General features: G+C 33.0%; 1 protein-coding gene and 1 long non-coding RNA gene across 2 annotated transcripts; both read right to left on the bottom strand.

The window, feature by feature from the left end:
* Positions 1 to 819: 819 nt before the first annotated feature.
* Positions 820 to 1,388, bottom strand: LOC110878994. Its single transcript, XR_002558359.2, has 3 exons — positions 1,284 to 1,388; positions 1,140 to 1,181; positions 820 to 1,008 (listed from the first exon to the last, which is right to left on the bottom strand). It is a non-coding gene; the product is annotated as an uncharacterized LOC110878994 (long non-coding RNA).
* Positions 1,389 to 13,282: 11,894 nt separating this feature from the next.
* Positions 13,283 to 25,305, bottom strand: LOC110878993 (agamous-like MADS-box protein AGL21). Its single transcript, XM_022127402.2, has 6 exons — positions 25,204 to 25,305; positions 24,280 to 24,341; positions 24,008 to 24,107; positions 13,811 to 13,852; positions 13,667 to 13,708; positions 13,283 to 13,535 (listed from the first exon to the last, which is right to left on the bottom strand). The coding sequence occupies exons 1-6, from the start codon at positions 25,279 to 25,281 to the stop codon at positions 13,443 to 13,445; spliced, it is 417 nt and encodes a 138-aa protein (XP_021983094.1). The 5' UTR covers positions 25,282 to 25,305; the 3' UTR covers positions 13,283 to 13,442.
* Positions 25,306 to 27,838: the final 2,533 nt, after the last annotated feature.

The following is a 27,838-nucleotide window of genomic DNA, read 5'->3' as shown; positions in this document are numbered from 1 at the left end:
ACCCCGGAATCAAAAACAAAACCTAGATTCCTAACCGTTCGGTTCGACCGACTTCCCTAGAACCGAAAATAAAAATTCTGAAATTGAACCTTGCGAATTTAAACGAAAGTGAAACCTGATCGCGAATTCCCTGCGATGCCTTGCGATTCCCACGCCTAGAGCCTGATGCTCTGATACCAATTTGTTGGCCCGAACTGGATCTTGATCTCTAAATGAGCGTGATAACTTTGAATAACAACAACTTGTAATAATCGAATGAATGTAATGTTTGTACAAATCGAATTGAGTAAGAGAGTTACAAATGAATCTACATGTCCCTATTTATACTTTTCTAAGGGTACGAGTGAATGGTTGCGTCTCTTCGTGAAAAGACACGTCTCTTGGATGTATGGTTGTGATTGAAACTTGAAGAGGTATGTCGAATCTTGTCCATTCACTCCAACCGGTGCGTCCTTTCTTCTTGTGCCTTGATACCCGATCGGAAATGGTGTGTGTAGAGAGACACACCTTTTCGGTTATTAAGGTAGTTTCTATCTTCCATGTTGTCAACTTTGGTCCTCGTACTTTGTAACCGCTAAGTAACATATATATTATACCTATCTAACTAACTATGTGATGTTAAGAGATTAACCGGTTTCAACTTTGTCATTTACAATGGATTTGTGGTGTTGTGTTTGTCAACTATAGCAATGGTTAAAAAGGAGTAATGTAAATGTTGTTGATAAACATTTTAACCGACAAAACATAATGGGAGATGGCACAATGGTTATGTGCTACTAATAAGGTAATAATATTCCAACTTGCAAAATAGCCCTACATTTCTTTCTTGACGAACTCTTAAGTACATTTTCCAGAACAAATTTGACTGTCCCCTTATTTTTCTCACGATGCTAGAGGTATTCCATGAGTTTGATGCTAAAGCTGGCTTAGTTGCAGATTCATAAGGCCACCACGGTCGTCATTCTCTTCGATTACGCAATTTTCTGCATTCACTCTTGTGCCATATATCTGAAGTAATCAAAAACATAATTCATCATACATAGTTCAGATCACTTACTTGAATATACCGATGACAGATGGTGAAAACTAACTAGCGATGACACGGGACTTTGATTATATCTCAAGGATATAAAATTTACCTTCTTGTAGAGTTCAATGTTTTGTTGATGCATCAAGCTCCCCTAGGTGATAAATTAAGAACACAAAAACCAAGCCTATTTTTAGAACAGAAAATAAAATTCAGGAACAACTTGTTGTGATATAGAAATGAAGAAACTGAAAACCTTTCTGGTTAAATCTTGTATCTCCCCCATTAAAAGTTCTTCCTGAAATTCATTAACAAATAGATCATCAAGCTGTATAACTGAGGAAATCAAAAGTCATGTAATTTGTAAGTGTTCTTAAATTCCTAGTTGTAATATGTCTTCATATAGAAGGGCAATGATCGAACTTTGGTTTTGATGTGCATTCAAATTTGTGAAAAGTTAGAAGCAAAAACACAATAAAGATTAGTTTTGATCGAGCAACGAAAGAGATAATCCATTAAAAGATAAGGGTTATCAACAAATGAAAGAAGTTTATCGAAGAGTTTAAAAGTATCTTAAGTGTGGTTTAATTTATTAGTTAAGAGTTATCTTCAATGTCTTTTATTTTAGTATATATTTCGAGTCATTGTAATCAATTTTGTTTGTGATTTTACATATAGGAATATGCTTACATGTGAAATGCCCCGTTTGCGACATGTGCATATAATGTATATATGTGTAGGCCCTCGAGGAGTAAAAGTGAAATTGCACTAATTCTATTTCTAACGTTATTTTTACTAATTTCGTAAAAATAACGTTAAAAACGGCGGGCGGTTAATTATGCATCATGGCGTTGATACCCAAAAGACAAGGGGATATATGCACTAATTAGTCTTTATCCCGACTGTTGAGTGTTATGTGCCTTATGTCCAAATCTTGATACAAAACTACTATGGAGCCAGGGTCTTACTGGAAGTAGCTTTTCTATTTCTACGGGGTAGAGGTAAGGCTGTTTACATCTTACCCACCTTAGATCTTACATTAGCTTTGCTATTGGTGGGATTTACTTAGACCATGTGTAGTGGGGCATTATAGGGCATTATAAGGCAAAAAAAAAACGCCCCCTTCCCCGTTACAAAGGGCATTATAGGGCATTATTTTTGAAAAAAATTGGTGGGGCATTATATATAAAACGCCTAACATGGTTTGTGAAATGGTTGACTGGGTTTGACCCACCAATGAGAAAATAGTTTGTTTTTTTTTTAATGATTGGAAGGGGCATTATCAGGCATTATTCCCATTACGCCACTTTTGCAATAACGCCCCATGCTGACTGGACTGCCACGTGTCGAATAATGTCCCATAGTGAGGGCATTATTTTGTTTAAACACTACACATGGTCTTATAGTTATAGTATGATGAAAATACTTTTAAACGGTGTGTTCACAAAAATCCATGTGGAAACATTTATAACCATAATTGGTCCGCTACTTTCGGGGTTTTTTTTTTTTTTTTTGTTTCGGGTATTGTGGTTAAATTGGCTATTGGTCGGTTAATCCGGTTTTTTTTACACTCCGGTTAAAAGTGTTCTCTTTTTCAATATGGAGAGTAGAAGAAATATAACTAGCTAAGTAACGGTTTTGGGTGATTTATTTTCATAATGAAGTTTTCAAAAAATATTTACCAAATATTACAAAATTGCTAAGTTTTTTCATAATGAAGTTTTCAAAAAATATTTACCAAATATTACAAAATTGCTAAGTTTTTTTATGTTGAAAGTAGATGATTATGTATTATAAATATTTTATTCTTCACGTATCTTTGTGTAATATTTATGTATATATATGGAGAGGATTATGAAAAGAGTCTTTTTTTTTTCCTTGAGAAAATTCAAGATAACTCTATCAAATGACTAATATTTGTGTTAAATTTTTTGTAAGTGTAGTATCCGGTAACTGAAGATATCAATGTCAGATAGAACTGATAGCAACAGTTAAGGGGGAGAGTGTAAGTGCAATTTCTGTAGGGTAACTGTCGCTTATCAGTTCTGGTCAACCAAAGCAGAAGTCCAAGTTAAAGTCAACGATAATGAAGAATTCAAGACCACATGAAGACCATGCACTGATCAAGGGGGAGTTTGTTAATGCACTTTGGGTGAAAAGTGCATTCCTTCCAATTGTTAGGGTCTTTATTGTACATGTCTTGAAACTTAGTCCAAGGTTTATCCTTGGACAAGTTGTCCAAGTTTTAGGCTAGACTTTTGTCTGAGTTTTTGTTTAGGACAAAAGTCAGGGTTTTTGTGTAGATGGTTTGTCTGAGTTTTAGTCCCTAGTCTATATATATATATGTTGTATAGGATTAGGGCAATGGACACAATATAGACATACACGACAAGAACCCTAGAGAAAGCTTTGTGCACCTCCCACAAGATCCCATCCATTCTCCATCACTGTGTGTATTCTAGAGAGAGAGGGAAACTATGTGTTAGTGAGAGAAAGCTAGGTTTAGATCTTTGTGATCTAAACCAGCTTGTAGATGATGTATACTCCTTTGGTTTGTGTAATCTGTGATGACTGATTCATCAATAAAGAGATTCATCTTCTACATATTTACATCTTGTTCATCATATTTTGTTCTTCATGTCTTGTTTATCATATTTTGTTCTACATATTTACATCTTGTTCATCATATTTTGTTCTTCATATTTTGTGTAATCTGTGATTCAAGACGTCAAAGTGATCAGTTAACGATTTGGTGACAGAACACACTAAGTGTTAAGTTGGGGGTGACAGAAGTCAAAGTGATAGTTGGGGGTGACAGCGGCCAATAGCCAATAATTTGGGATGATAAAATCCAATAACCCATACATATATACACATACAGGGGAGGGTTATCTTGAGAACGCTAAATATTGCGAGAACCGTGAGAACGAATGAAAAAATCAATAAAAACTAATTTTTTTTAATACAAACCTCATTGTAATTAAGATACAACATTAAAAAAAGAATTTACAATATCAAATAATTTATTTCTCCTTTCAAAATCACTCTTTTTAGATTTTTTACACATGTGTAAATATAACAGATTTACACATGTGTAAATGACAAACTTACTGTAGGTCCCTTTCACGGAGGATGACGAACCTAAACCTTGTTATACAAACCTACTAGCGAGTGCGGAATCCAAGCTAGTAAGCAAACCGGGATGAAGCAAGTAGAGAAACAAACACACAAGAGTTCACCGATTAACACCACTGTATTAATACGTATGAAGGATCCAGTTACAAGCACAATGTTTACAAATCTAACTTGCAAACTCTCACTATGTGTGTGTGTGTTTCGGACAGAATGCTCTCAGCTCTCAAGTCTCTTGTCTGTGTGCATCTATCTACTCTCAACACACTGCATGGGTATTTATACCCAGCTCATGTTGTCTATCCCGAAGGATCCGATAGATGGTCCGAAGGATCATCTATCGAGTACACTTCATTCGAAGGATGAGCAGGGACCTCGAAGGATGATCCTTCGAGGTCTAACAGTCGAACCATATCTATCGAGCACCTCGAAGGATCAACAGTATCCTTCGAGGCTATCCTTCGATACAGACTAACATATTACAACTTATTGGCCAAGTCAAACTAGGAGGATAGTTGACTTGGTCAACTTACAGACTAACTTAGGACATCGTTTACATACAGACCGAATACAGACAAAGTACAGACACAAGTGCACCAACAAACTCCCCCTTGGCTGTAGCTTTGTCTTTATCTTCTATAGTTGTAGACACGTCTCGAACTTCGACGGTCCTTGGTCTTCGAGTTCCCAAAACTCTGATGTCCTTTCAAGTCTTCATTGTCGGAGGATCTTCAAAGTCTTCACGTATTGAATGTAGAGAGTGTATCGACAAACTACCCGTATCATGTAGGAAGTGTGTTGACAAACTCCCCCTTAACATAAGCTCCCCCTTGAGTTATGCTCGTGAATGACTTGATCTTTATGAAGTGAGATCCTTGTGGTGTTGATGATGGTCAGCGGCTACTCGATCATCTTCATCTCTTGAGCGCCTTCTCGTCGTGTCTTCATTCCAAAGCTTGTCATCGACCATGTACTCCTAGCCTTTAGAATCTGCACATGCAAGAAATCTAAACGCATAATGAGAACAACTGCTTGGAATATAGTTAATCATAAACCAGTGACACACTCATGACCATTATCACAATCAAACACCGTCCGACAGTTTGAAAGTTTAATAAATTTCTCGATTTTAGATTTAACTTTCAAAACTTGCAAATTTCGACCGTTTATGAAGATTTAGTCAATTCGGTTTTCGTTCAGGTTTCAGGTAACGAAGACTCGAGCTCCAACATCGTACGATCGAAAATAAAGTAGAAAGAAAATCTTTTTGGCTTTTATAAAATTTATATTAAAACACGCCTAAAATCTTTTTGGAATTTTTGAAATTAAAAGACAACAATTTAAAATCCTTTGAGTGTTATCAAACGACATCACCGCTAATGTTGTGCTGATATGCACCAAACGACGAAACTGTTTAAAAGAAAAACAATAAAAGTTAAGCAGTAAATAAATATATACAGACATTCTTTTTGCGAGTTTCGAGGGTAAGAGAATCATATCAGTGTACGGTCATGCCAAAACACTCTTGTTGTTCAGTTAGTTAACATTAAAATAAGCATCCTATAACAATTATCGGTATTGTTGTCCACTTAAGCTCAACTTATCAGATGTAATCATGGCGAGGGGATACGTTAAGGTATGTTTTATACTTACCGACCGGTGTTCATCCACATCACGACACATTCCCGTATCAAGGTATGCACGAGTGTTCATCTTACCGGTGAGTATACCGATTATCATCTGTTTGACCGTATAAAACGTGAGATACTCACTTATTTTGATTTGAAAACAAGCCCTATGTGATATAATCACTTATTGATGAGGAACTTGATTTTCGTATGCATGAGGGCACAGGTGCAAGTCCGTGAACAGGTCAGTACTTCCGTACAGCAGAGAGACGAACTTGACACCCGGATAGATGTGATATTTTTATCACTTATTTGTTTGGACATGTGATTGTTTATCACTTATTGAGGTCGAATGCAGTATGTAATATGTACACGTATGTATAGTATCATGGAAGATCTAGACTTGCGTCCCCATTATTTTTCGGTAAAAGATACAACCATGATACCCAGATGATAAGCAGCATAAAGACCGAATATCTCAGAACCTCGGCAATCTATCAAACGAAATTTCGGTACTAAGACCATATGCCAATGAGTGGTTCCCACCTGGCCTTCAGTCGATTAAGATTTATATCACCCTGCACACTTTAAAATGATTGTGAGCCTACCGATACATCTTATATAGAGCTGCTTATCGTTTTTCATTTAAGGTTTAAAGAGGTTTGGATAGACCACTGATGTACTATCATTTTCTCTTTTGCTCTCCAGGAAACTCATTTTTGCTTTTCTATTGTTTTTGTGTTTTTGAAATTTTTCGATGTTTTTGGATTTTCAGATTTTTGGAATTACTCCCCCTAAAATCAATAAACTAAGATAAATTTAAAACACACAAAGATATTTACAAAAATGATTTTCCGATGTTGGCTTCACTCATGTTTTACCTCAATGCCGTTTTACCAAAATTAATTTTAATCAAAAATGATTTATCGAATTTTGGAAAAGTGAGTTGGCATGTCGGTAAGCGGTGCGAACCATGACTACATTGATGAGTTTCATATGAAACAATCACGTGTGAGGTGATATTCAAGATCAACGTGTCAGGCCAAAGAGTGCTGTACGAGATAATAATAATTCAACAAGTAGCTTAAATAACGACAAGTATAGGAGAGATTAGAAATCTAAAGACGTATCCTGCAACTGTTTCGTGCATTGCAAGGAATCTAAGCACTCTCCCAAATTGGATATCCACCCGGTGTGGACTTGAAAGTCGAATTTGCAGCTACTGAATAATCTCTTGACAGCAACAAGATCATAAACCTCCGAGTCCAGTTGGCCTTCAATTACACCAGCGAAGGTCTCTGTCTTTCTCTTTCAGAAATGGTGTGCGGATGTTCAATCTATCCCTAGGCTTCTGCACACATTTCATTGTATTCTTTCCTGAGAACCCTATCAAAAACCATAATGACCAAATGTTGGCTCATGCTTCATTTGGTCGAATTTTCCAATTTCCAATTTCTTTTATCAGATATTTCTTCTTTTCTTTTCCTCTCCATCAAAGGCAACAATTTCTTCTGTCGCCTATCTTGTGCAAGGACATTCCACTATCAACAATCCTATGACTATCGATAGTTCCTCCTGGAACTTCCTGCACACTCACTCAGAGATTAGTTGGAGAGGGGGACCCAAGCCTTCATAGACTTGGGTTGCCCCTGAGAATCAAGAAATGTAATTTCAACCTCTTGATGATTTGGAAATTTAACGCCTCCCCCTGAACCTTCACCTGTTTTCGGTCTCCAAGCTTGTTTTTGTTTACCAGATTGTGTATTATGTACAATTTCTGGTTTTAAAGGTTGTGACAAGCTAGGTTTCCTTTTAACAGTTTCCGGTTTTAAAGCCTTTTCGATCACCTTTACATTTTTACATCGTTGTTTTGTTTCTTGTTCTTTAATTGTGCGTTTGTCATGTTTTGGAGAAACAGGACGACGTTGTGAGTGACCTTGTTCAGAGGGGGTTCTTTCAACAAAATTTGGTTTGGGCAAATTTGTGCAGTCTTTAATGATGTGCCCAAACTTCCCACATTTGAAACAAGTTCTCCTTTCAACAAACTTAGGAGAATTTGTTCGACTAGCAGATGTCGAACCTGTAGAACCCGAGGTACTTGCTCTTTCATCACACCCGTTTGTGTGTTGGGTGTAATTGTTATCGCTATTTCGTTTCAAAATCTTGACTTGTTGTACAAAATCGGTGTTTGATTTGTTTTCAAAAGTCTCAATTTTGTCCGTACCCCTTGATGCTACAAATTTAACATCTTTTGCTTTCTTCTTGTAACGAGCTCCTTTTGATTCAACCTTAGCCTTAGCCTTTGGCTTTGGAGCTCGTTGTTGTTGTTTACCCTTAAAGGCAATTGGTTGTTGCTTCGTCGGTGGTTTCTGATTTCCAAATTGTTTTCTGATTTCAGCCTTTGGAATTGGATCACATTGAGTTACAGTAACTCCAGGGATCGTCTTTCCCAAAAACTTGCTCGTGTTATCTTCAAAAACTTTATCAATCAAGGATGGATTGACATTTTTAATTGGAAAATCATTGTTTGAATAAATTTTAACATCTCCGACCAAAGTGTACAACAAATTACTGCTTTTAACAGCAAACACACTTTCTTTGTCATTCTTGACATCTTTGACAGGATTTATCACTTTCTTGGCAACAGGTTGCACGACAGGAGTAGGAGGATCACAAAGAATATGATTCTCAATTGGAATTTCTACTCCTTTCGCCTCATCAAGTGATTCATCCTGTTCAATCACATCTGATTCATCATCTGAAGAATCACATTCCTCAATAGTTGGAGGACTTTGATTTGAAGCACATGATGACTTTTCTTTGTTATCAGATGAGCCCTCCGATGAATTGTCCGGTTTGAACCCTAGGCCAGTAGCAAATTCCTCAACATCAAGAGGTACACTAGGTTCATACCGAGGCATTTCCTCTTCATCGGGCATCTTGGTATAGTTGTTCATCAAAGGGGGCGGACATTTCTTATATCCTATCCCTTTCTGATTTCCTTTCGGTTGTTGAACATCGATGATGTGATCAAGCACAAATTGGGAGTTTGAATAACTATCCAATTTTTGTTTGATCGCATTATGCTCGCATTGGGCAATGGCTAATTGCTTTTTGGTTTCCTCAACAAGGTTGATATAGTCATTAATACTAACTTGTTTATGATACACAACTTTGTTTAATTCGGAAACACTTTTCTTTAGAGTTTCAATTACAGATTTAAACTCCTTTTCGTTTTGAGTTAACGCCATGTTTGCCTCTTTGCACTTGGCCAGTTCAATTACCAAACTTTGATTGTGACTATGAACCGTTTCAGATTCACGTTTCAATTCATCACATTTAAGTTTCATATCGGCACAATCACTACATATGCTAGGAGTTTTAGCTTGAACCTGACTTGTAGAATCTGTGACATTATCCACAAAGGCAGTCTGAGAAGAGAAAGATCCATCTTCAGTGAGAATCTTCTCCATTTCGCTCGATGTAGCATCAGCTTTCTTGATCAAGTCAGATTTTTCACCTTTTGTCTCCTTGGCATCATCCGACAAATAATCAGCTTCAGAATCAGTTCTTTCGTTTAAATCTGATTCTTCATTTAAACCTGATTCTTCATCCGAGCTGCCACTATATCCTGAACTGTCATCATTTCCCGAAGGTTCATCATCATTGACATTTTTGACAATTTCAGCATAGAAAGCAGTTCTTGTTTGAACACCGTTTCCCAACTGTATGTCCGGACCACAATCGACACTTGGATCAAATTGAGGCTGTGTTGTGGAAAATTGGGCTTGTAGTTGGGTTTGATTGAACTGTGTACACGGAGAAGAGCTTGTATTGGATACACACGCCGTTTGAAGCTTTGGTTGCTGAACAGAACTAGAACTAGCTGAAGGACCAAAACCAGGCAAATACACTTCCGTGCTTTGAGTAGGTGTAATCCTTTTGGCTTTTCGAATTTCCACTTCGTTCTTTTGCTCCAACTTCTGAATGAATTCATAGATATTAACATTGACAGCATCTAAAACGCCCGTATGCTTTAGCTGCTCAATGAATGAACTCCACTTTGGAGGTAGAGCATCAGCAAATCGTGCTACCATTTCCTGTTGAGATGTAGGAACACCAAAAGCACGCATTTCACACATTAAATGATAATAACGAGTCGTTATATCATTTAGTGTTTCATTTTCTAAGAAACGAAATGATTCGAATTTCTTCTTCAACAGACCCTGGCGTATCTTAGTAGTAGCTGCATATCCTTCTCCTCGTTCTACCACAAAATTTTGCATGTTTTGATTTTGCTTTGACACCAAAGCCCATTGACTTGCACTGATTGAAGGCTGTGGAATCATACTCTTTGCCCAATCAGCAACAGAGGTTAGTTCTTGAGTATGTTGTGAGTTCAAACTCCAATCCCATGGACTTGTACAGCTCATTTTGATCAAATATTAATAGAAGAGCTGAAAAACCACAAACTGTTAAAAACACAAGCAAATAAGAATCGAAAGATACTGACTTGTTCGAAAGATCAATGCTTGTTCGAATGATCAACAAGGTTCGAAAGATCCCTGTTGAGTTTCGAACAAAGACTTCGAAGGATTGATTTCGAAAGATTGATCACACGAAGGATCCTTATCTGTCGAAATATGATTTCGAAAGATTCTCCTTATGTTTCGAACACAGAACTCGAAAGATTCACCAACACGAAGGATCCTTATCTTTCGTAGAGAAACAGTAGCTCGAAAGATGTATCCTACGACAAGATTCCTTGGCTCGAAAGATAGAACATCAGGCTTCGAAGGATATTCGAAGGATGGGTATCTGTCGAGTTTCCTTGATCGAAAGATGATCTGTCGAGGTCGAAGGATATCTTTCGGAAACTTCTGACACTACTGACACAAAGTTGACTGGTAGGTGAAAAAGGTGATGGGTTGGTGCACAACTTTCGGCAGAAGGTATGTGCAGACACAACTTTTCAACAACTTTGAAAAGTTTACCCAAAATGGACACAACCTTATCCAAACCAGTCACCGGAGATATGACCGGAAAAATGGCCGGAAAATACAAAGTTTCACAAAAACAAATTTTATGTTACCCAAACCGACCTTGAACACTCCCGAAAGGTTTAGAACACGTTTTTCAGTTTCAAAATGCAAGGAAACTACCAAAAACGAGTGCTAAACCAAGTGTCCAAACACACCAAAGAACTCGAACAACCCGGTTTTAAACAAGGTAAAGAGCCAAGGCTCTGATACCACTTGTAGGTCCCTTTCACGGAGGATGACGAACCTAAACCTTGTTATACAAACCTACTAGCGAGTGCGGAATCCAAGCTAGTAAGCAAACCGGGATGAAGCAAGTAGAGAAACAAACACACAAGAGTTCACCGATTAACACCACTGTATTAATACGTATGAAGGATCCAGTTACAAGCACAATGTTTACAAATCTAACTTGCAAACTCTCACTATGTGTGTGTGTGTTTCGGACAGAATGCTCTCAGCTCTCAAGTCTCTTGTCTGTGTGCATCTATCTACTCTCAACACACTGCATGGGTATTTATACCCAGCTCATGTTGTCTATCCCGAAGGATCCGATAGATGGTCCGAAGGATCATCTATCGAGTACACTTCATTCGAAGGATGAGCAGGGACCTCGAAGGATGATCCTTCGAGGTCTAACAGTCGAACCATATCTATCGAGCACCTCGAAGGATCAACAGTATCCTTCGAGGCTATCCTTCGATACAGACTAACATATTACAACTTATTGGCCAAGTCAAACTAGGAGGATAGTTGACTTGGTCAACTTACAGACTAACTTAGGACATCGTTTACATACAGACCGAATACAGACAAAGTACAGACACAAGTGCACCAACACTTACACATGTGTAAATTTTCTTTATTTATGAATTCACATAAATTTAAACGTGTAAATTAAATTTCTAACATTGTATTCGAATAATAATGATAAGTATAGAAAAAATTTTTGAATTTGAATTGCTTTTGACCAAGTTCTCGCGGCTTTTTCATTTGTTCTCACGGTTCTCACAATATTTAGTGTTCTCATTTAAACCCTCCCATACACATATATATATTAAAAAATAATTTGAGCCAACCGAGTCGAACCGAACTGAGCGGACCTTTACTAATGTTAGGTTTGTATCTGGATATTTTACTATTTAAACATGCACGGGACTTAGGGTTCATAACCCATGTTACTTATTTTATAGAGGTCATGTAGAATATAGATCACTTCCTAAATGCAATAAAGTAAACATGCAAACACCAAGTCAAAACATAAAATAAACATGCATAACTGGAAAATGGAAACACGGACGTGCAGCTCAAGTCTTAAACATGCATAACTGGAAAATGGAAACACGGACGTGCAGCTCAAGTGTTGAAGCGACTGCGCCTTTTGGATTATCTCTTCGGACTATCGTTGGGTTTGTCGCTGTTGGGTTGCGGCTGGGCAGAGGCGAAGGTTACTTGGTGTCCGGGGGTGCGCCCGCCCACCCCAATGTTTCGGTTAGAAGTTTATAAGTTCTGATTTTTCGACCGAAAATGTTAAAATTATATAGGATCGCCCTCCGATTATTTTTCATAAATTGTATATCCTAAATATTTATACAATATATAAATTAAAGTAAAGTTTGTTACCACTTTGTATCCTAAATATCTATACAAATATAAATTACAGTAAAGTTTATTACCACTTCAAAGTTTGTTACCACTTTATATGTAAATGATGGGTAGTTTGGTAAATATATTTTAATTCTTATTTGTTTAACCCTAGATTACCCACCACACAATAAACTTAATCAAAACTTAATACCAAATTATCAACTATCTTCTTCCCTTACCCCCATAGCTTTCTGCGGCCCATTCTATTTCCAATTCCACCAAGACATTTTCGGTAATAATTCTTTTATTGTTGTTGTAAATTGTTGATTACATAGCTTGGTGATTTACATAGAAAAAAAAATTGCTGATAAGTTTGATTCGGAAGACATAATTGATGAATTCAAAAATCTTAAAGGTCGTCGGCCTGAGTTGTAATTCTTCTTCCAAGTTCCATTTATCTCATATCATCATCATATGTGTGTATATATATATATAGGTCTTTTGTTTGTTATACAATATTTGTTTTTCTATGTGCAAGAACGGGTTCTTTGAACGAATGAAATTTTTTAATTTTATTTGGAACTACTGTTATTTGGCCCGACTTGAATCGAATAGACGACCCGAAACATAAGGATAGGAAAAAAATTTTGGGTCCCATCACTTTACGCCCTCTCGAAACTTTTGGTCAAGCTCCGCCACTGCCCGGCTGGGCCTGGCTGTCAACTGGGCTGGGACGTTGTGTATCACATTACCACTTTGTCATTTAAAATGGATTTGTGGTGTTGTCTTTGTCAACTATAGCAATGGTTAAAAAGGAGTAATGTAAATGTTGTTGATAAACATTTTATGCGACAAAACATAATGGGAGATGGCACAATGGCTATGTGCTACTAATAAGGTTAATAATATTCCAAATTGCAAAATAGCCCTACATTTCTTTCTTGACGAACTCTAAGTACATTTTCCAGAACAAATTTGACTGTCCCCTTGTTTTTCTCACGATGCTAGAGGTATTCCATGAGTTTGATGCTAAAGCTGGCTTAGTTGCAGATTCATAAGGCCACCACGGTCGTCATTCTCTTCGATTACGCAATTTTCTGCATTCACTCTTGTGCCATATATCTGAAGTAATCAAAAACATAATTCATCATACATAGTTCAGATCACTTACTTGAATATACCGATGACAGATGGTGAAAACTAACTAGCGATGACACGGGACTTTGATTATATCTCAAGGATATAAAATTTACCTTCTTGTAGAGTTCAATGTTTTGTTGATGCATCAAGCTCCCCTAGGTGATAAATTAAGAACACAAAAACCAAGCCTATTTTTAGAACAGAAAATAAAATTCAGGAACAACTTGTTGTGATATAGAAATGAAGAAACTGAAAACCTTTCTGGTTAAATCTTGTATCTCCCCCATTAAAAGTTCTTCCTGAAATTCATTTACAAATAGATCATCAAGCTGTATAACTGAGGAAATCAAAAGTCATGTAATTTGTAAGTGTTCTTAAATTCCTAGTTGTAATATGTCTTCATATAGAAGGGCAATGATCGAACTTTGGTTTTGATGTGCATTCAAATTTGTGAAAAGTTAGAAGCAAAAACACAATAAAGATTAGTTTTGATCGAGCAACGAAAGAGATAATCCATTAAAAGATAAGGGTTATCAACAAATGAAAGAAGTTTATCGAAGAGTTTAAAAGTATCTTAAGTGTGGTTTAATTTATTAGTTAAGAGTTATCTTCAATGTCTTTTATTTTAGTATATACTAGGGGAACACCCGTGCGATGCACGACATGCATAATAGTTATTGTTTTTTCCTGGAACAACGACTGATATAGATAGTGCGTGACACGGTACGAAAGTGCGAATATAGTATAGATTTTTAAAACAAAAACCGGTTTTTTTTTAAAGTTAGCCGTTTGACCATGGTTATTTTGACCAAAGTCCACTCCTCGTTCGGCGCTTTGTAGTAGCACTACCAGTCAAAAAAAAGGCCCAAAACGCCCGAGGGTACAGTGTTCCCCCGCGTTTTTAAGACGCTTTGAGAGAGGTTTGCGCCCCACCACATGTGGTCTCACAAAACTTCAATTCTATGGACGTGTGGTTTCTCAACCCTCTTCAAAAGATGTCACAGTTTTCAAATTTTTTTATTTTTATTTTTTCTTTTTCATTGTTTTAGATGGTGTAAAATAGATGTTAAAGATATATATTATACTACATACACATATACATATAAATTCAGTTTTGACATCTAAAAGTCAAATTGCAGGTTTTGTTCCCTTTTATAGATAAGAAAGCAGTTTATTATTTATTACTAAAATGTTGTATTAACTTTATTCTGCAACATATTCTTTATAAACTATGCTTACCTTGACATAACCTAATAGCTATATTTCCTTATTAGAAGTCTCTTATAATTGAAAATTAGGACATATTATTATTACCTTGCTGGTGAACACATTTACTCTATGTTTAGGGAACAATTTGATTAGGTTGCTGATATTGAATTGAATATCACACCAAATTACAATAGCAGTTTATATTGCTACTATTCACCCAAATCAAGCACCTTAAATAAGTCAGTGTTTCTCTATATTCAAAAAACGAACTATAACTGACGATTATTAAATTGCAACAGTCAATTCAATCCAAATACTGCAATAGAAACATAAAATCTACCACAATTCGTTGGTTAATCACGTATAGTTCTTAATCGATTAGAATCAGAAAAAAGGAAATTGACTCACCGTAACTTAAAATCAGGAAGAAGGCGAACAAAGGGGCAGAGTTTTACGAAATCAATGACCCCTGTCTTTCATTGTTATTCCTTGAATGAGGTAAGCAAGACCCCATACTACACACTACATACACATACATAAAAATTGGGTTCTATATTATTTGTATAAACACCGATTGGAAACCCTCACATTGCATTTGATGAAACCCTAATCAATATAAACACACACACTAACACTCACGAATCGAATCGAATTTATAAAAGGAAAAATTCGTGCTGTTTTTACCTCTTGCTGCTCCAAATCTTCATTACCATACATTATCTTCATCTTAGAGATATAGATATTGCACTTAAAGGTCTCAACCATCAAAATACGATACAAGGGCTAAAAAGTGGTTCCTAATTATGCAATGGTTATCATTTGAACCTTATTCCATGAGACTTGAGGTAAGATGCAAAGAGCATTCTTTTGAGTTTTAAACCATCTGTAATTAAGTTCATTATTTAATCATTATTGTTGCAATTATTAGGTATTATAGATAATAATACCCCATGAAATTACCTTTTAGTAATTTTCGTTTCTAATTGGTTAGCATCTTTTAAGTTTTAAAACCATTTATAGTTATAATTAAATTCATAATAACGTTGATTAAGTTTTTTTATATTTAATTATTATTATTATTATTTTTATTTTTATTTCATATGATGTTCATCAACTATCTGATAAAATTGCAAAAAAGGTTGTAACCTTATTTGTATGATGTTTAGCAATTACTAAACCAAATAATAATGACTTAATTATAAAATTCAATCAAGTAATCGATTACGGAGAACTTGAAATGGAAAAGCAATGTAAATATGAGGAAGGCGATGATGTTCAACTAAGTCAAATGATTTAAGTCTTTATCAAGTATTTAACAATACTTAATTTATAAAGTTATCAATTTAATTGTATTTATCAATTTATACTCATGTAGAAAGACTAATTCCCTTTACTAACTTCATTGAGTTGTTGTACTATAAGCATAATATGTTGCAATTATTTAAATTTGGTTGGAACCCTTGTGAAATGCTTTATACGATAGTATAGATAAACGCAATCAATTTAAATCTTTTGCGCGGGTTGAAAATATCCGAGCCCTTAAAGTTTGCTGCCCAATCCTGTCAAACAATACCTCCTCAAATATTTCCTCTGCATCTATATTGCCTATATATAGTATCAATTAAATCACACAAAAGCATCATATGTTTAAAAAAAATAGTAAAGTAGAAATTAAAAAAGGAAATACCAATAGGCCAAATAAATGTCTATCTCCAAATGAATAACTTTTCTCGTACCCACCCTTTTACACCTCCATATACATGAAGCTGCAAAAAGGAAAAAGACTATAAATTTATGAACAATTAAACAATACATTGGTAAATGGTTCCAGATACTATAGTCATGCAAGGGTACCTTGATGAAGTATGAAGTGTCTGTCTTTTTGTATCCAATAACCTGTGTGTATACTTTATATGTAATATAAAATCATAATTTGAAAAAAAAAACCACTAAATCACCAAAAACATAATAAAACATCAATATAAACTCATGGATTATGTAAAAGAAAATTGTTATCCCATTTGAATATTTTAAGAAACAAACCAAAGTTTTTTCGAATAAATGTTGAAATGGGTATAAAAGAACACACCTTTCCACCAAGATAAATAAATTTCATATCAACTTATCTCTTTCTTATCTCTTTCTTTTCGACTCTAACTCGCACAATAGTAGACAAAGGAGTTGATGTTGAGTGAAATGGTGAATTTATAGCAATGATAGGAGATTCCTTAATCGGTCAAATTTATTACATATTGATTGAAATTGGACCTTTGGAGTGCTTTTGCGGTTTATCCCAATAGGTTTCGTTTATTAATTGCATTTAAGAACCGAACTTATTATTGTATTATTATAATTAATTGTGATTATATTCTCATTTAATTATTTTTTTATTTTTTAATATTAATGTAGAAAGACCATTTCACCCCTTACTAACATCATTAAGTTGTTGTACCATAAGTATAAAAGATTGTAATTACTTAAATTTGGTTGGTATCCTTATGAAATGCTTTATAATATAGTATAGATAGATAGATATAGATATAGATAATTATTTTTTTTATTTTTTAATATTAATGTAGAAAGACCATTTCACCCCTTACTAACATCATTAAGTTGTTGTACCATAAGTATAAAAGATTGTAATTACTTAAATTTGGTTGGTATCCTTATGAAATGCTTTATAATATAGTATAGATTAGGTTCTAGCATTAATGTACTGTACTATATGTTAATATGGTGTTTCATGCATTGCTTTTTGCAAATTTTGTTGTTTTATTTGTAAATTATTATTATTATTTATAATAATCTAATTAATTTAGCCAAAATCTTGTTAATAATGTATTAGAATATATATATATATATATATATATATATAGTTATTTTAATACTTTTATTATTTTAATATTATAATAATAATTCCTTTTTTACTGTTTAACTTTAATTTAAAGATTTTTTAGTATCACGGGTGGGATAAGCTTAGTGTCAACCGGTACTGGTATCGAAAATACCGGTACGGTCTTGTTTGGTATCGGTACAAATAGTAATTTTAATATTTTAATAATATATATAGTTTTTTATATATTTTCATTATTTTAGTATTATAATAATAATTCTTTTCTTTACTTTTTAACTTTAATTTAATGATATTTTTATGATACTTATGATCTTTCGGTTTAAATTTTATCTTAATCTATTAAATTCTGATACTAATATCATGGATAAGTTCTTAATATTTGATATCATTTGGATCCCTTTACCTATTTTTTTTATTATATGTTTTCTTTGAAAATATATTGTTGTGTTTTTATTACGAATTATATTTGAGCTACTTTTAATATATTAGTTACTTCGAAATTTAAATTTATGGTTACCTTATCAAAGATCATTTTATAGAATAATCATAAGTTTGGAATAATTATCTTTAAACCAATTATTAAAACAAATTAAGATCAAAGTTAACTTTAAACTAATCTACCTTTATCTATAATATATTATTTAGTATAATGTGTTATTGGTGATATTAATTTTAATGATTAGTGATATATAATTATTTTGTTTTATTTTTTATCTTATCTCTTATTTATTTAATATAAATTAATACCAAAAACATAATAAAACATCAATATAAACTCATAGATTATGTAAAAGAAAATTGTTATCCCATTTGAATATTTTAAGAAACAAACCAAAGTTTTTTCGAATAAATGTTGAAATGGGTATAAAAGAACACACCTTTCCACCAAGATAAATAAATTTCATATCAACTTATCTCTTTCTTATCTCTTTCTTTTCGACTCTAACTCGCACAATAGTAGACAAAGGAGTTGATGTTGAATGAAATGGTGAATTTATAGCAATGATAGGAGATTCCTTAATCGGTCAAATCTATTACATGTTGATTGAAATTGGACCTTTGGAGTGCTTTTGCGGTTTATCCCAATAGGTTTCGTTTATTAATTGCATTTAAGAACCGAACTTATTATTGTATTATTATAATTAATTGTGATTATATTCTCATTTAATTATTTTTTTATTTTTTAATATTAATGTAGAAAGACCATTTCACCCCTTACTAACATCATTAAGTTGTTGTACCATAAGTATAAAAGATTGTAATTACTTAAATTTGGTTGGTATCCTTATGAAATGCTTTATAATATAGTATAGATAGATAGATATAGATATAGATAATTATTTTTTTTATTTTTTAATATTAATGTAGAAAGACCATTTCACCCCTTACTAACATCATTAAGTTGTTGTACCATAAGTATAAAAGATTGTAATTACTTAAATTTGGTTGGTATCCTTATGAAATGCTTTATAATATAGTATAGATTAGGTTCTAGCATTAATGTACTGTACTATATGTTAATATGGTGTTTCATGCATTGCTTTGTTGCAAATTGTGTTGTTTTATTTGTAAATTATTATTATTATTTATAATAATCTAATTAATTTAGCCAAAATCTTGTTAATAATATATTAGAATATATATATATATATATAGTTATTTTAATACTTTTATTATTTTAATATTATATTAATAATTCCTTTTTTTACTGTTTAACTTTAATTTAATGATTTTTTAGTATCACGGGGTGGGATAAGCTTGGTGTCAACCGGTACTGGTATCGAAAATACCGGTACGGTCTTGTTTGGTATCGGTACAAATAGTAATTTTAATATTTTAATAATATATATAGTTTTTTATATATTTTCATTATTTTAATATTATAATAATAATTCTTTTCTTTACTTTTTAACTTTAATTTAATGATATTTTTATGATACTTATGATCTTTCGGTTTAAATTTTATCTTAATCTATTAAATTCTGATACTAATATCATGGATAAGTTCTTAATATTTGATATCATTTGGATCCCTTTACCTATTTTTTTTATTATATGTTTTCTTTGAAAATATATTGTTGTGTTTTTATTACGAATTATATTTGAGCTACTTTTAATATATTAGTTACTTCGAAATTTAAATTTATGGTTACCTTGTCAAAGATCATTTTATAGAATAATCATAAGTTTGGAATAATTATCTTTAAACCAATTATTAAAACAAATTAAGATCAAAGTTAACTTTAAACTAATCTACCTTTATCTATAATATATTATTTAGTATAATGTGTTATTGATGATATTAATTTTAATGATTATTGATATATAATTATTTTATTTTATTTTTTATCTTATCTCTTATTTATTTAATATAAATTAAATGCAATTAATAGGATTTTTATTGGATGATGCATTTAAAACAACCATAAATTTTGGTTTTAAAATAGAACATATAACTAAACTTTAGAATATATATAGATTTCGAGTCATTGTAATCAATTTTGTTTGTGATTTTATATATAGGAATATGCTTACGTGTAAAATGCCCCGTTCGTGACATGTGCGTATAATGTATATATGTGTAGGCCCTCGAGGTGTAAAAGTGAAATTGCACTAATTCTATTTCTAACGTTATTTTTACTAATTTCGTAAAAATAACGTTAAAAACGGCGGGCGGTTAATTATGCATCATGGCGTTGATACCCAAAAGACAAGGGGATATATGCACTAATTAGTCTTTATCCCGACTGTTGAGTGTTATGTGCCTTATGTCCAAAGCTTGATACAAAACTACTATGGAGCCAGGGTCTCACTGGAAGTAGCTTTTCTATTCCTACGGGGTAGAGGTAAGGCTGTTTACATCTTACCCACCTTAGATCTTACATTAGCTTTGCTATTGGTGGGATTTACTTAGAACATGTGCAGTGGGGCATTATAGGGCAAAAAAAACGCCCCCTTCCCCGTTACAAAGGGCATTATAGGGCATTATTTTTGAAAAAAAATTGGTGGGGCATTATATATAAAACGTCTAACATGGTTTGTGAAATGGTTGACTGGGTTTGACCCACCAATGAGAAAATAGTTTGTTTTTTTTTTTTGTTTAATGATTGGAAGGGGCATTATCAGGCATTATTCCCATTACGCCACTTTTGCAATAACGCCCCATGCTGACTGGACTGCCACGTGTCGAATAATGTCCCATAGTGAGGGCATTATTTTGTTTAAACACTACACATGGTCTTATAGTTATAGTATGATGAAAATACTTTTAAACGGTGTGTTCACAAAAATCCATGTGTGTTGCCTGATTTCTATAACATTGAATTTCAAACATTCACAAGTCTTGGAAAAAACTATCGTAAGCTAATCTAAACCCTTCATATGTTGCGTTCTTGGTGTATTCACATTAACACTGAGAAGGCACGCTATACCAAACACTTGAATTTTAGAGTTAAATGTCATTTTAGTCCATGTGGTTTGGGTCATTTTGTTAGTTTAGTCCAAAAGTTTTATTTTTTGTCTGTGTTTTCAAAAAGGTTTCACCGTTGCCCTTTTAGTCCACTAGGTTAACTTTATCCATTTTTTCTATTAACAAGAAGGGCAATTCAGTCATTTTATATGTATTTCTGTTAACTAGATGGACAATTCGGGCATATAAAATGACCGAATTGCCCTTCTCGTTAACGGAAAAATGGATGAAGTTAACTTAGTGGACTAAAATGGCAACGGTGAAACCTTTTTTGATCCACAGGCGAAAAATGAAACTTTGGACTAAACTGACAAAATGGTACAAACCACAGGGACTCAAATGGCATTTAACTCTGAATTTTATGTATTAATTTCTTCTCGCACTTAATAAAATGTGTATGCTTTGTAATATAGTACACACTAATCTATACTATATAATAAAAGAAACCTGATTTTTGACACGTGTCATTCATTGAAGATGTCTACATTTGTAATTTCTTACTTTTTTATACTTAATATTATTATTTACCAAATTGACACTTTTTTATTTAGTTTACCCTTATCTTTTAGTTTACCCTTATCTCATATTTTATTAAAAAAATATCGATTATTCTATCTCTTATTTTCATATTGCATTTTTTTTTTTAAATTTAGTTTGTAGAGTTAATTACATAGTTAGTCCTTGTGGTTTGCACAAAGTAACATTCTTAGGTATTAATAGTTTAAAATCACATTCTAGGGTATTAACTTTTCATTTTGTAACGTTTGAAGGTATTAACGTTATTTGTAGGCTTAAAATCACATTCTATTAGTACCTAAATATGTTATTTTGTGCAAACCACAGGGACTAACTATGTTAATATCCAAGAACTTAATACCTCCAAACGTTATAAAATGAAAAGTTAATACCCTAGAAGGTGATTTTAAACTATTAGTACCTAAGTATGTTATTTTGTGCAAAACACAAGGACTAACTATGTAATTAACTCTTAGTTTGTACTTATCTTTTCCGTTCAAATGGGAAAGAGGTAAAATTATTGGGTTTCACATTTGTAATTAGTTTTTTTTTATTAAGATGTTATCGTTCTATTTGCTCATGTTCAAAATGATCAGAAAAAAAAACTCAGTTATTTTTGTTTCTAGGAAATCATAATCCTTTTATTTGATTCAATCATTCTAGAAGTTTTAAAACTAAAATATAATCTATCATAATCAAATTCACATTTCAAAACCCTCAAAATTCAACCATTCAATAATCACAATTACTCACACGTATAAGCCCATATATAATCTAACCTACTTTTAATAAAGGATTCCAATTAATTCTACGTGAAATTTATAAAGACTTTTTGTTATACACTTAATTTTATATATAATCTAATCTAACTTTTAATAATGTATATATGTGTGGACGCTCGGAGGGCAAAATTGAAATTGCACTAATTTTAACGTTATTTCACTAAATTTGTGAAAATAACGTTAAAAGCGGCGGCCGGTTAATCATGCATCATCATCATGTGGTGGCGTTGATAGCAAAAAGAAAAAGGGAATATGCACTAATCGGTCTTTGTCCCAGTTGCTAAGTGTTATGTGCCTTATGTCCAAAGCTTGATGCAAAACTACTATCGAGTCGGGGATCTTACTGAAAGCAGCCTCCACATGTTACTCTCCTCAGACCCTATCTTAGCTTTGCTATTTGTGGGATTTACTGAGTATGATGATGATGATGATTTAGTATATATAACTAGATTTATTCAACCCGTATAATACAAGGGGTTTATAAAGATATAATTTTTTTTTATTATGTAGTTTATAAAATTACATTTATCCAACCCGTGTAATATACAAGGTTACAAAATTACATTTATTTAACCCGTGTAATACACAGTGTTTTTAAAGATATAACTTTTTTTATTATTTAGGATATATAATTAGATTTATTCAACCCGTACAATACACGGGTTTTTATTATTTGGTATATAAAATTACATTTAATCAGTACAATACATGAGGTTTTTAGAGATATAATTTTTTTATTATTTAATATATAAAATTACATTTGTTCAACCCGTGTAATAAATGAGATTTTTAAAGAATAATTGTTTTAATTTAGTATATAAAATTACATTTATTCAACCCGTGTAATACACGGGGTTCTAACCTACTTGTATATAAATATAAGTTGTTCCATAAATAAGCATAAAATATGTTGAAGTATTTGGATTAGGTAGTTTTGGATCCAGCTAAAGACACCTAGGCGTTTTGTTGGAAGTTCTTGTATTTCTAGGCATTTTGCTCTCCCTGCAAACAAACTCAATAAGTTGGCTTAGGGCATAACATATAGTTTGGTGAAAATCTATACCAAACAACACGTTAAGTTTGGTGAAAACTCATATGGAGTTCGCTTGTCAACCAAGCGAACTTTCTGAGTTTGCTTGACGCACCAACGAATTCCAAAAATAAGTGTCACAACTTTCATGATTTCGCTTACAAGGGTAGTGAACAACCTAGAAATAGAAGAACTTTCAAACAATGCCTAAACGTACTTAGTTGAACCCTAAACCAACTACTATTCCAAAAATGACAAGCTAAAAAGACATTACAAGTATAGTTGCGGAAAGTAATCATTGTGTTGATTAGTTTATGAGAACCAATTTCTTTCACCAAATAGTGTAATTGAAGTGGCAATTCAAAGGTTCAAACCTAACTTTGTAATGTGTTTTGTTTAGCAGATATGTAATCATAAGGCAATACAAACCTGTTTCATATGTGTGAAAAAATTGAGCCTTAATTCTAATATTCTTTCAAGTTGATAAAAAGTTGAAGTGCAAATTAAGGTGATATATTCATAACATAGTTTAATTGTGTTTTATGTCCATGCGGAACTAAAAGCAATTCGAACCTCAAGACATAAGCATTGTACCTTCTTCAAACGAATGGATTGTAGGCTCATTTCTAACTGGTTCTCTAGGTTATTCAGGTCTTCAACACCCATATTGCTGAGTTCTTTTCCCATCACATGGCTAATCTTATGAGACAAGGAAATTAAACGTGAAATGAAGCAATTTCAATTAAAGTAATGCATTTCTGTGGATAATTTTGAATCAATAGATGATCCATCTTTGAGGTTAATCCAGATAAATTACAATAGCAATAAACTCATTAGAAAATTAATGAAGAATAAATAAAATTTACCGATGAGTTTCTTGTAAGGTCTCCAATTGTTGCTTGAGGACTGATGCTTCCCTTTGCCAGAGCTATATATTGATCAATTGTATAAAGAATTATTCAGATGGAACAATAGTATGCATGATTATAAAAATTATCTAGCTAGTGATTGTATGAGGTACACAAAATGATTATTTACTACAAAATTTTAATTAGTGTATGTCTAACAACACTCTAGACCAGGCTCACATATGTTGTGGAAATGAGAGATTTTGGTTTCATAATAGATACAGGTGTTTTGGTAGCAGTGTATGTGGATCAGAGAACAATACCATTAAGTCTGCTAGAATAGGAACGATGGTCGTATGAGATACACATAAACGAATATTTACCTCAACATTTTTATTAGTGTTAGTGTAATGCCCTAAACAAATTTGAGATCTGTCGTGGACGAAAGAGATGCTAGGTTCATAAGAAATATTGGACCTCAACCTCGACAAATCTCACATCGGTTGTGGACATGAGGGATGTTGGGTTCATAAATAATACCAAACCTCAAATACCATTAACACACTTTGGAAATAAGTGACCTCATGGGAATTCTCCACTCATGCGACCAGAAAAATAAATTTGTGACTTCAATTCTGTGTGAACAAAACGAACAATATTTGTTGGCATGAGAGGCAGATTTTACAACATACGTAAAATATTCTGAAGTTTCCCTAGTCTGAAAAAGTTTGTAAGATAAGTAAATACTTTTGTGCTTTGTATCTTTTGTGACGTAATTTGCCAACAAAAGCAATAAAGTCATTATTCAATTTCATATAACGAGTTATAACAATCGGTATGCATCAATTTCATAATCGATAAGTGCATGATGTTAATTTATATGTTAAAATAATTGGTCAACTGGAAGGAGGATTAAGATGAACGAATAAGGAGATATTGTACCTTGGCCTCTGACTCGGAATTCAATAGCTGATTGTTCTCTTCTTTTGATATGTTATAGCGTTGAATCACTGATTTCATACTGAATTATCAAGTAAATCAAACATTGTTAATTAGCACAAACAATTTCTTTTTGTCATGGAATGATTTTATGGATCAAAGTTTGATCGACACACTTATAACATATCAACCTATTGGTGGATCACCTTATATATATACATGCAAGTGGTTGAGTTTGTTAATTAGTTTTCCATTACAAAATATATACACTAGCTATTGATTGATTGTTCTTTTATGTAGATTATCTATTGGGTAGGTATTTTAACTATAATTATGTAACATATTGATATTATTAACTTAACAAAACTTTGCATCTGAAATAATTATCGTATTATGTAATGAGTGAGCCGGAAACCGGGAACTTGCTTACATGACACAATTCACAGAACCCACACCCATATTAGGCTATAGGGTGTGAGGATCATGTTTGGGACATGATTTGCCACCTAGATTAGACAATGGACTATTGGCATCGGCCTTCAATTCTATAAGTAAATGAGCTCTCTAGTTGGATCTTGAACCAAACATTGTTAATATACGCCTCTAGTTATTTTATTAAGAGTTAATTACTGTTTTCGTCCCTGTGGTTTGTCAAAAATCACTATTTCTGTCCATTAGTTTAAAAATTGCAATTTTAGTCCATGTGTTTCACTTTCGTAACCATTTTAGTCTACCTCGTAACCATTTCAGTCCCTGTACTTACTAAAATAATGGATTGAAATGGTTACGAAAGTGAAACCACAGGGACTGAAATGATTATGAAAGTGAAACCACACTGAAATTGCAATTTTTAAACTAATGGACTGAAATAATGATTTTTGACAAACCACAGGGACGAAAACAGTAATTAACTCTATCACTACTAGAAAAGTGGTCATTTTGCTACGAAAATTTCCTACGCAAAAAAATGCGTCACAAAATTCTGACACATTTACTACGCATTTCCTACGGAAAAAAGACCTTGATTTTTTTGGGCAATTTGTGACACAATAATGACAAATATACTAATTCTAAGTATTGTGTCAGAAATGCGTAGCAACTTGCTACGCATTTCCGACGAAACCATTATTTATTTGTTGGAATTAGATTTATATGTTAAATTCATTTAAATATTAATCGTTGCTACACATTTCTGACGAATTATTTATTATTATACTTAGATTATATTTTAATGTTTAATCAGCATTATTATTAATTATTGCGTAGGAAATGTGTAGCAACTTGTTACGCATTTGTGATGGAAAATTTATTGTGTAGGAAATGTGTAGCAACTTGCTACGCATTTGTGATGGAAAATTTATTACCATATTGTGTAGGAAATGTGTAGCAACTTGTTACGCATTTGTGATGTAAAATTTATTGTGTAGGAAATGTGTAGCAACTTGCTACGCATTTGTGATGGAAAATTTATTACCATATTTGTAGGAAATGTATAGCAACTAGCTACGCATTTGTGATGGAAAATTTATTGTGTAGGAAATGTGTAGCAACTTGCTACACATTTGTGATGGAAAATTTATTATCATATTGTGTAGGAAATGTGTAGCAACTAGCTACACATTTGTGATGGAAATTTTTTTGTGTAGGAACCGTTCCTTCGACGTTTTTCCCGGCTACTTTAACGGTTTGGTTTTGATGGTGAAGACGATTTGCTATTGTTGGTAATGTTGGTGGTTCGGATACTTCCAGATTGATTAAGGTTTGGTTAAAATAGATGACATCAGCTTCATGATGGTTCCGGTTTTGTTTCGGCTCGGGTCACGGTTCGGTTCAGGTCAGATTTAACGCGGGTCAATCTGTGTATACCCGTGTTATACATATGTATTGTTAACCTGGTCAATATCAAGCTTCTTCAACTCAGCCGGTCAAAGACGACAGTAGTGGTAGTGGCTTGGTTCAGACTCAGTGGAGGCAACTAGTTTTATTATTACCATATTTTATTATTACCATATAAACACGTGATTTACGGCTCTTAATTTCTCGCAAAACAAGCATTAGAACGATAATAAATAGTGTTTAAGGCGAACGTTACCTCTGTTCATGTTCTTTTATAAACTATTCGCCGAACGTTTGGTTCGTATGCAGCCCTAATTATTATATAACTATAATACATTTAATTTTTGGAAGTATGTTTTGGAATTAATAATTAAATCTTATTTGATAGTTGTAAATAAAAAGAATAACGAAATATATTTATACATTATAAATTATCAACATGTTGATGTATTGACTAGTTGTACTCTATACTTAGGGAGATTTTAAAAAAAAAATTGATATAATTACACTTTTAATGTGATTTATAAAAACAAATTGATATAATTACACTTTTAATGTGATTTATAAAAACAAATTGATATAACAAGTTTATAAAAAACTGGATATAATTTATGTGCCACCATATTAATAATAATAATATTTTTTCATTTATTAACTAGTTAATAATAATACAAGTAATAAATTATTTGTATAAATTACTCTTTTAATGTGATTTATACTATGAGCCAATCAAAAGCTTTAGTTAAACTTCACACGGATCACCATCCAACGGTCCATTGCTCACCTAATTTTCAATCCAACG

The sequence above is a fragment of the Helianthus annuus genome, chromosome 9 (genome assembly GCF_002127325.2).
Source record: "Helianthus annuus cultivar XRQ/B chromosome 9, HanXRQr2.0-SUNRISE, whole genome shotgun sequence".
Taxonomy (NCBI): domain Eukaryota; kingdom Viridiplantae; phylum Streptophyta; class Magnoliopsida; order Asterales; family Asteraceae; genus Helianthus; species Helianthus annuus.
This window is presented reverse-complemented; position numbering and strand designations above follow the sequence as displayed.

Bases quoted from the DNA above. Each gene is read 5' to 3' on its own strand.
- LOC110878993 (XM_022127402.2), bottom strand. From the start codon at position 25,281: ATGAAATCAGTGATTCAACGCTATAACATATCAAAAGAAGAGAACAAT. The intron at 24,342-25,203 runs GTACAATATCTC...ATCAATATATAG, and splicing joins ATTCCGAGTCAGAGGCCAAG to CTCTGGCAAAGGGAAGCATC. The intron at 13,709-13,810 runs GTTTTCAGTTTC...TTTATCACCTAG, and splicing joins TACAAGATTTAACCAGAAAG to GGGAGCTTGATGCATCAACA.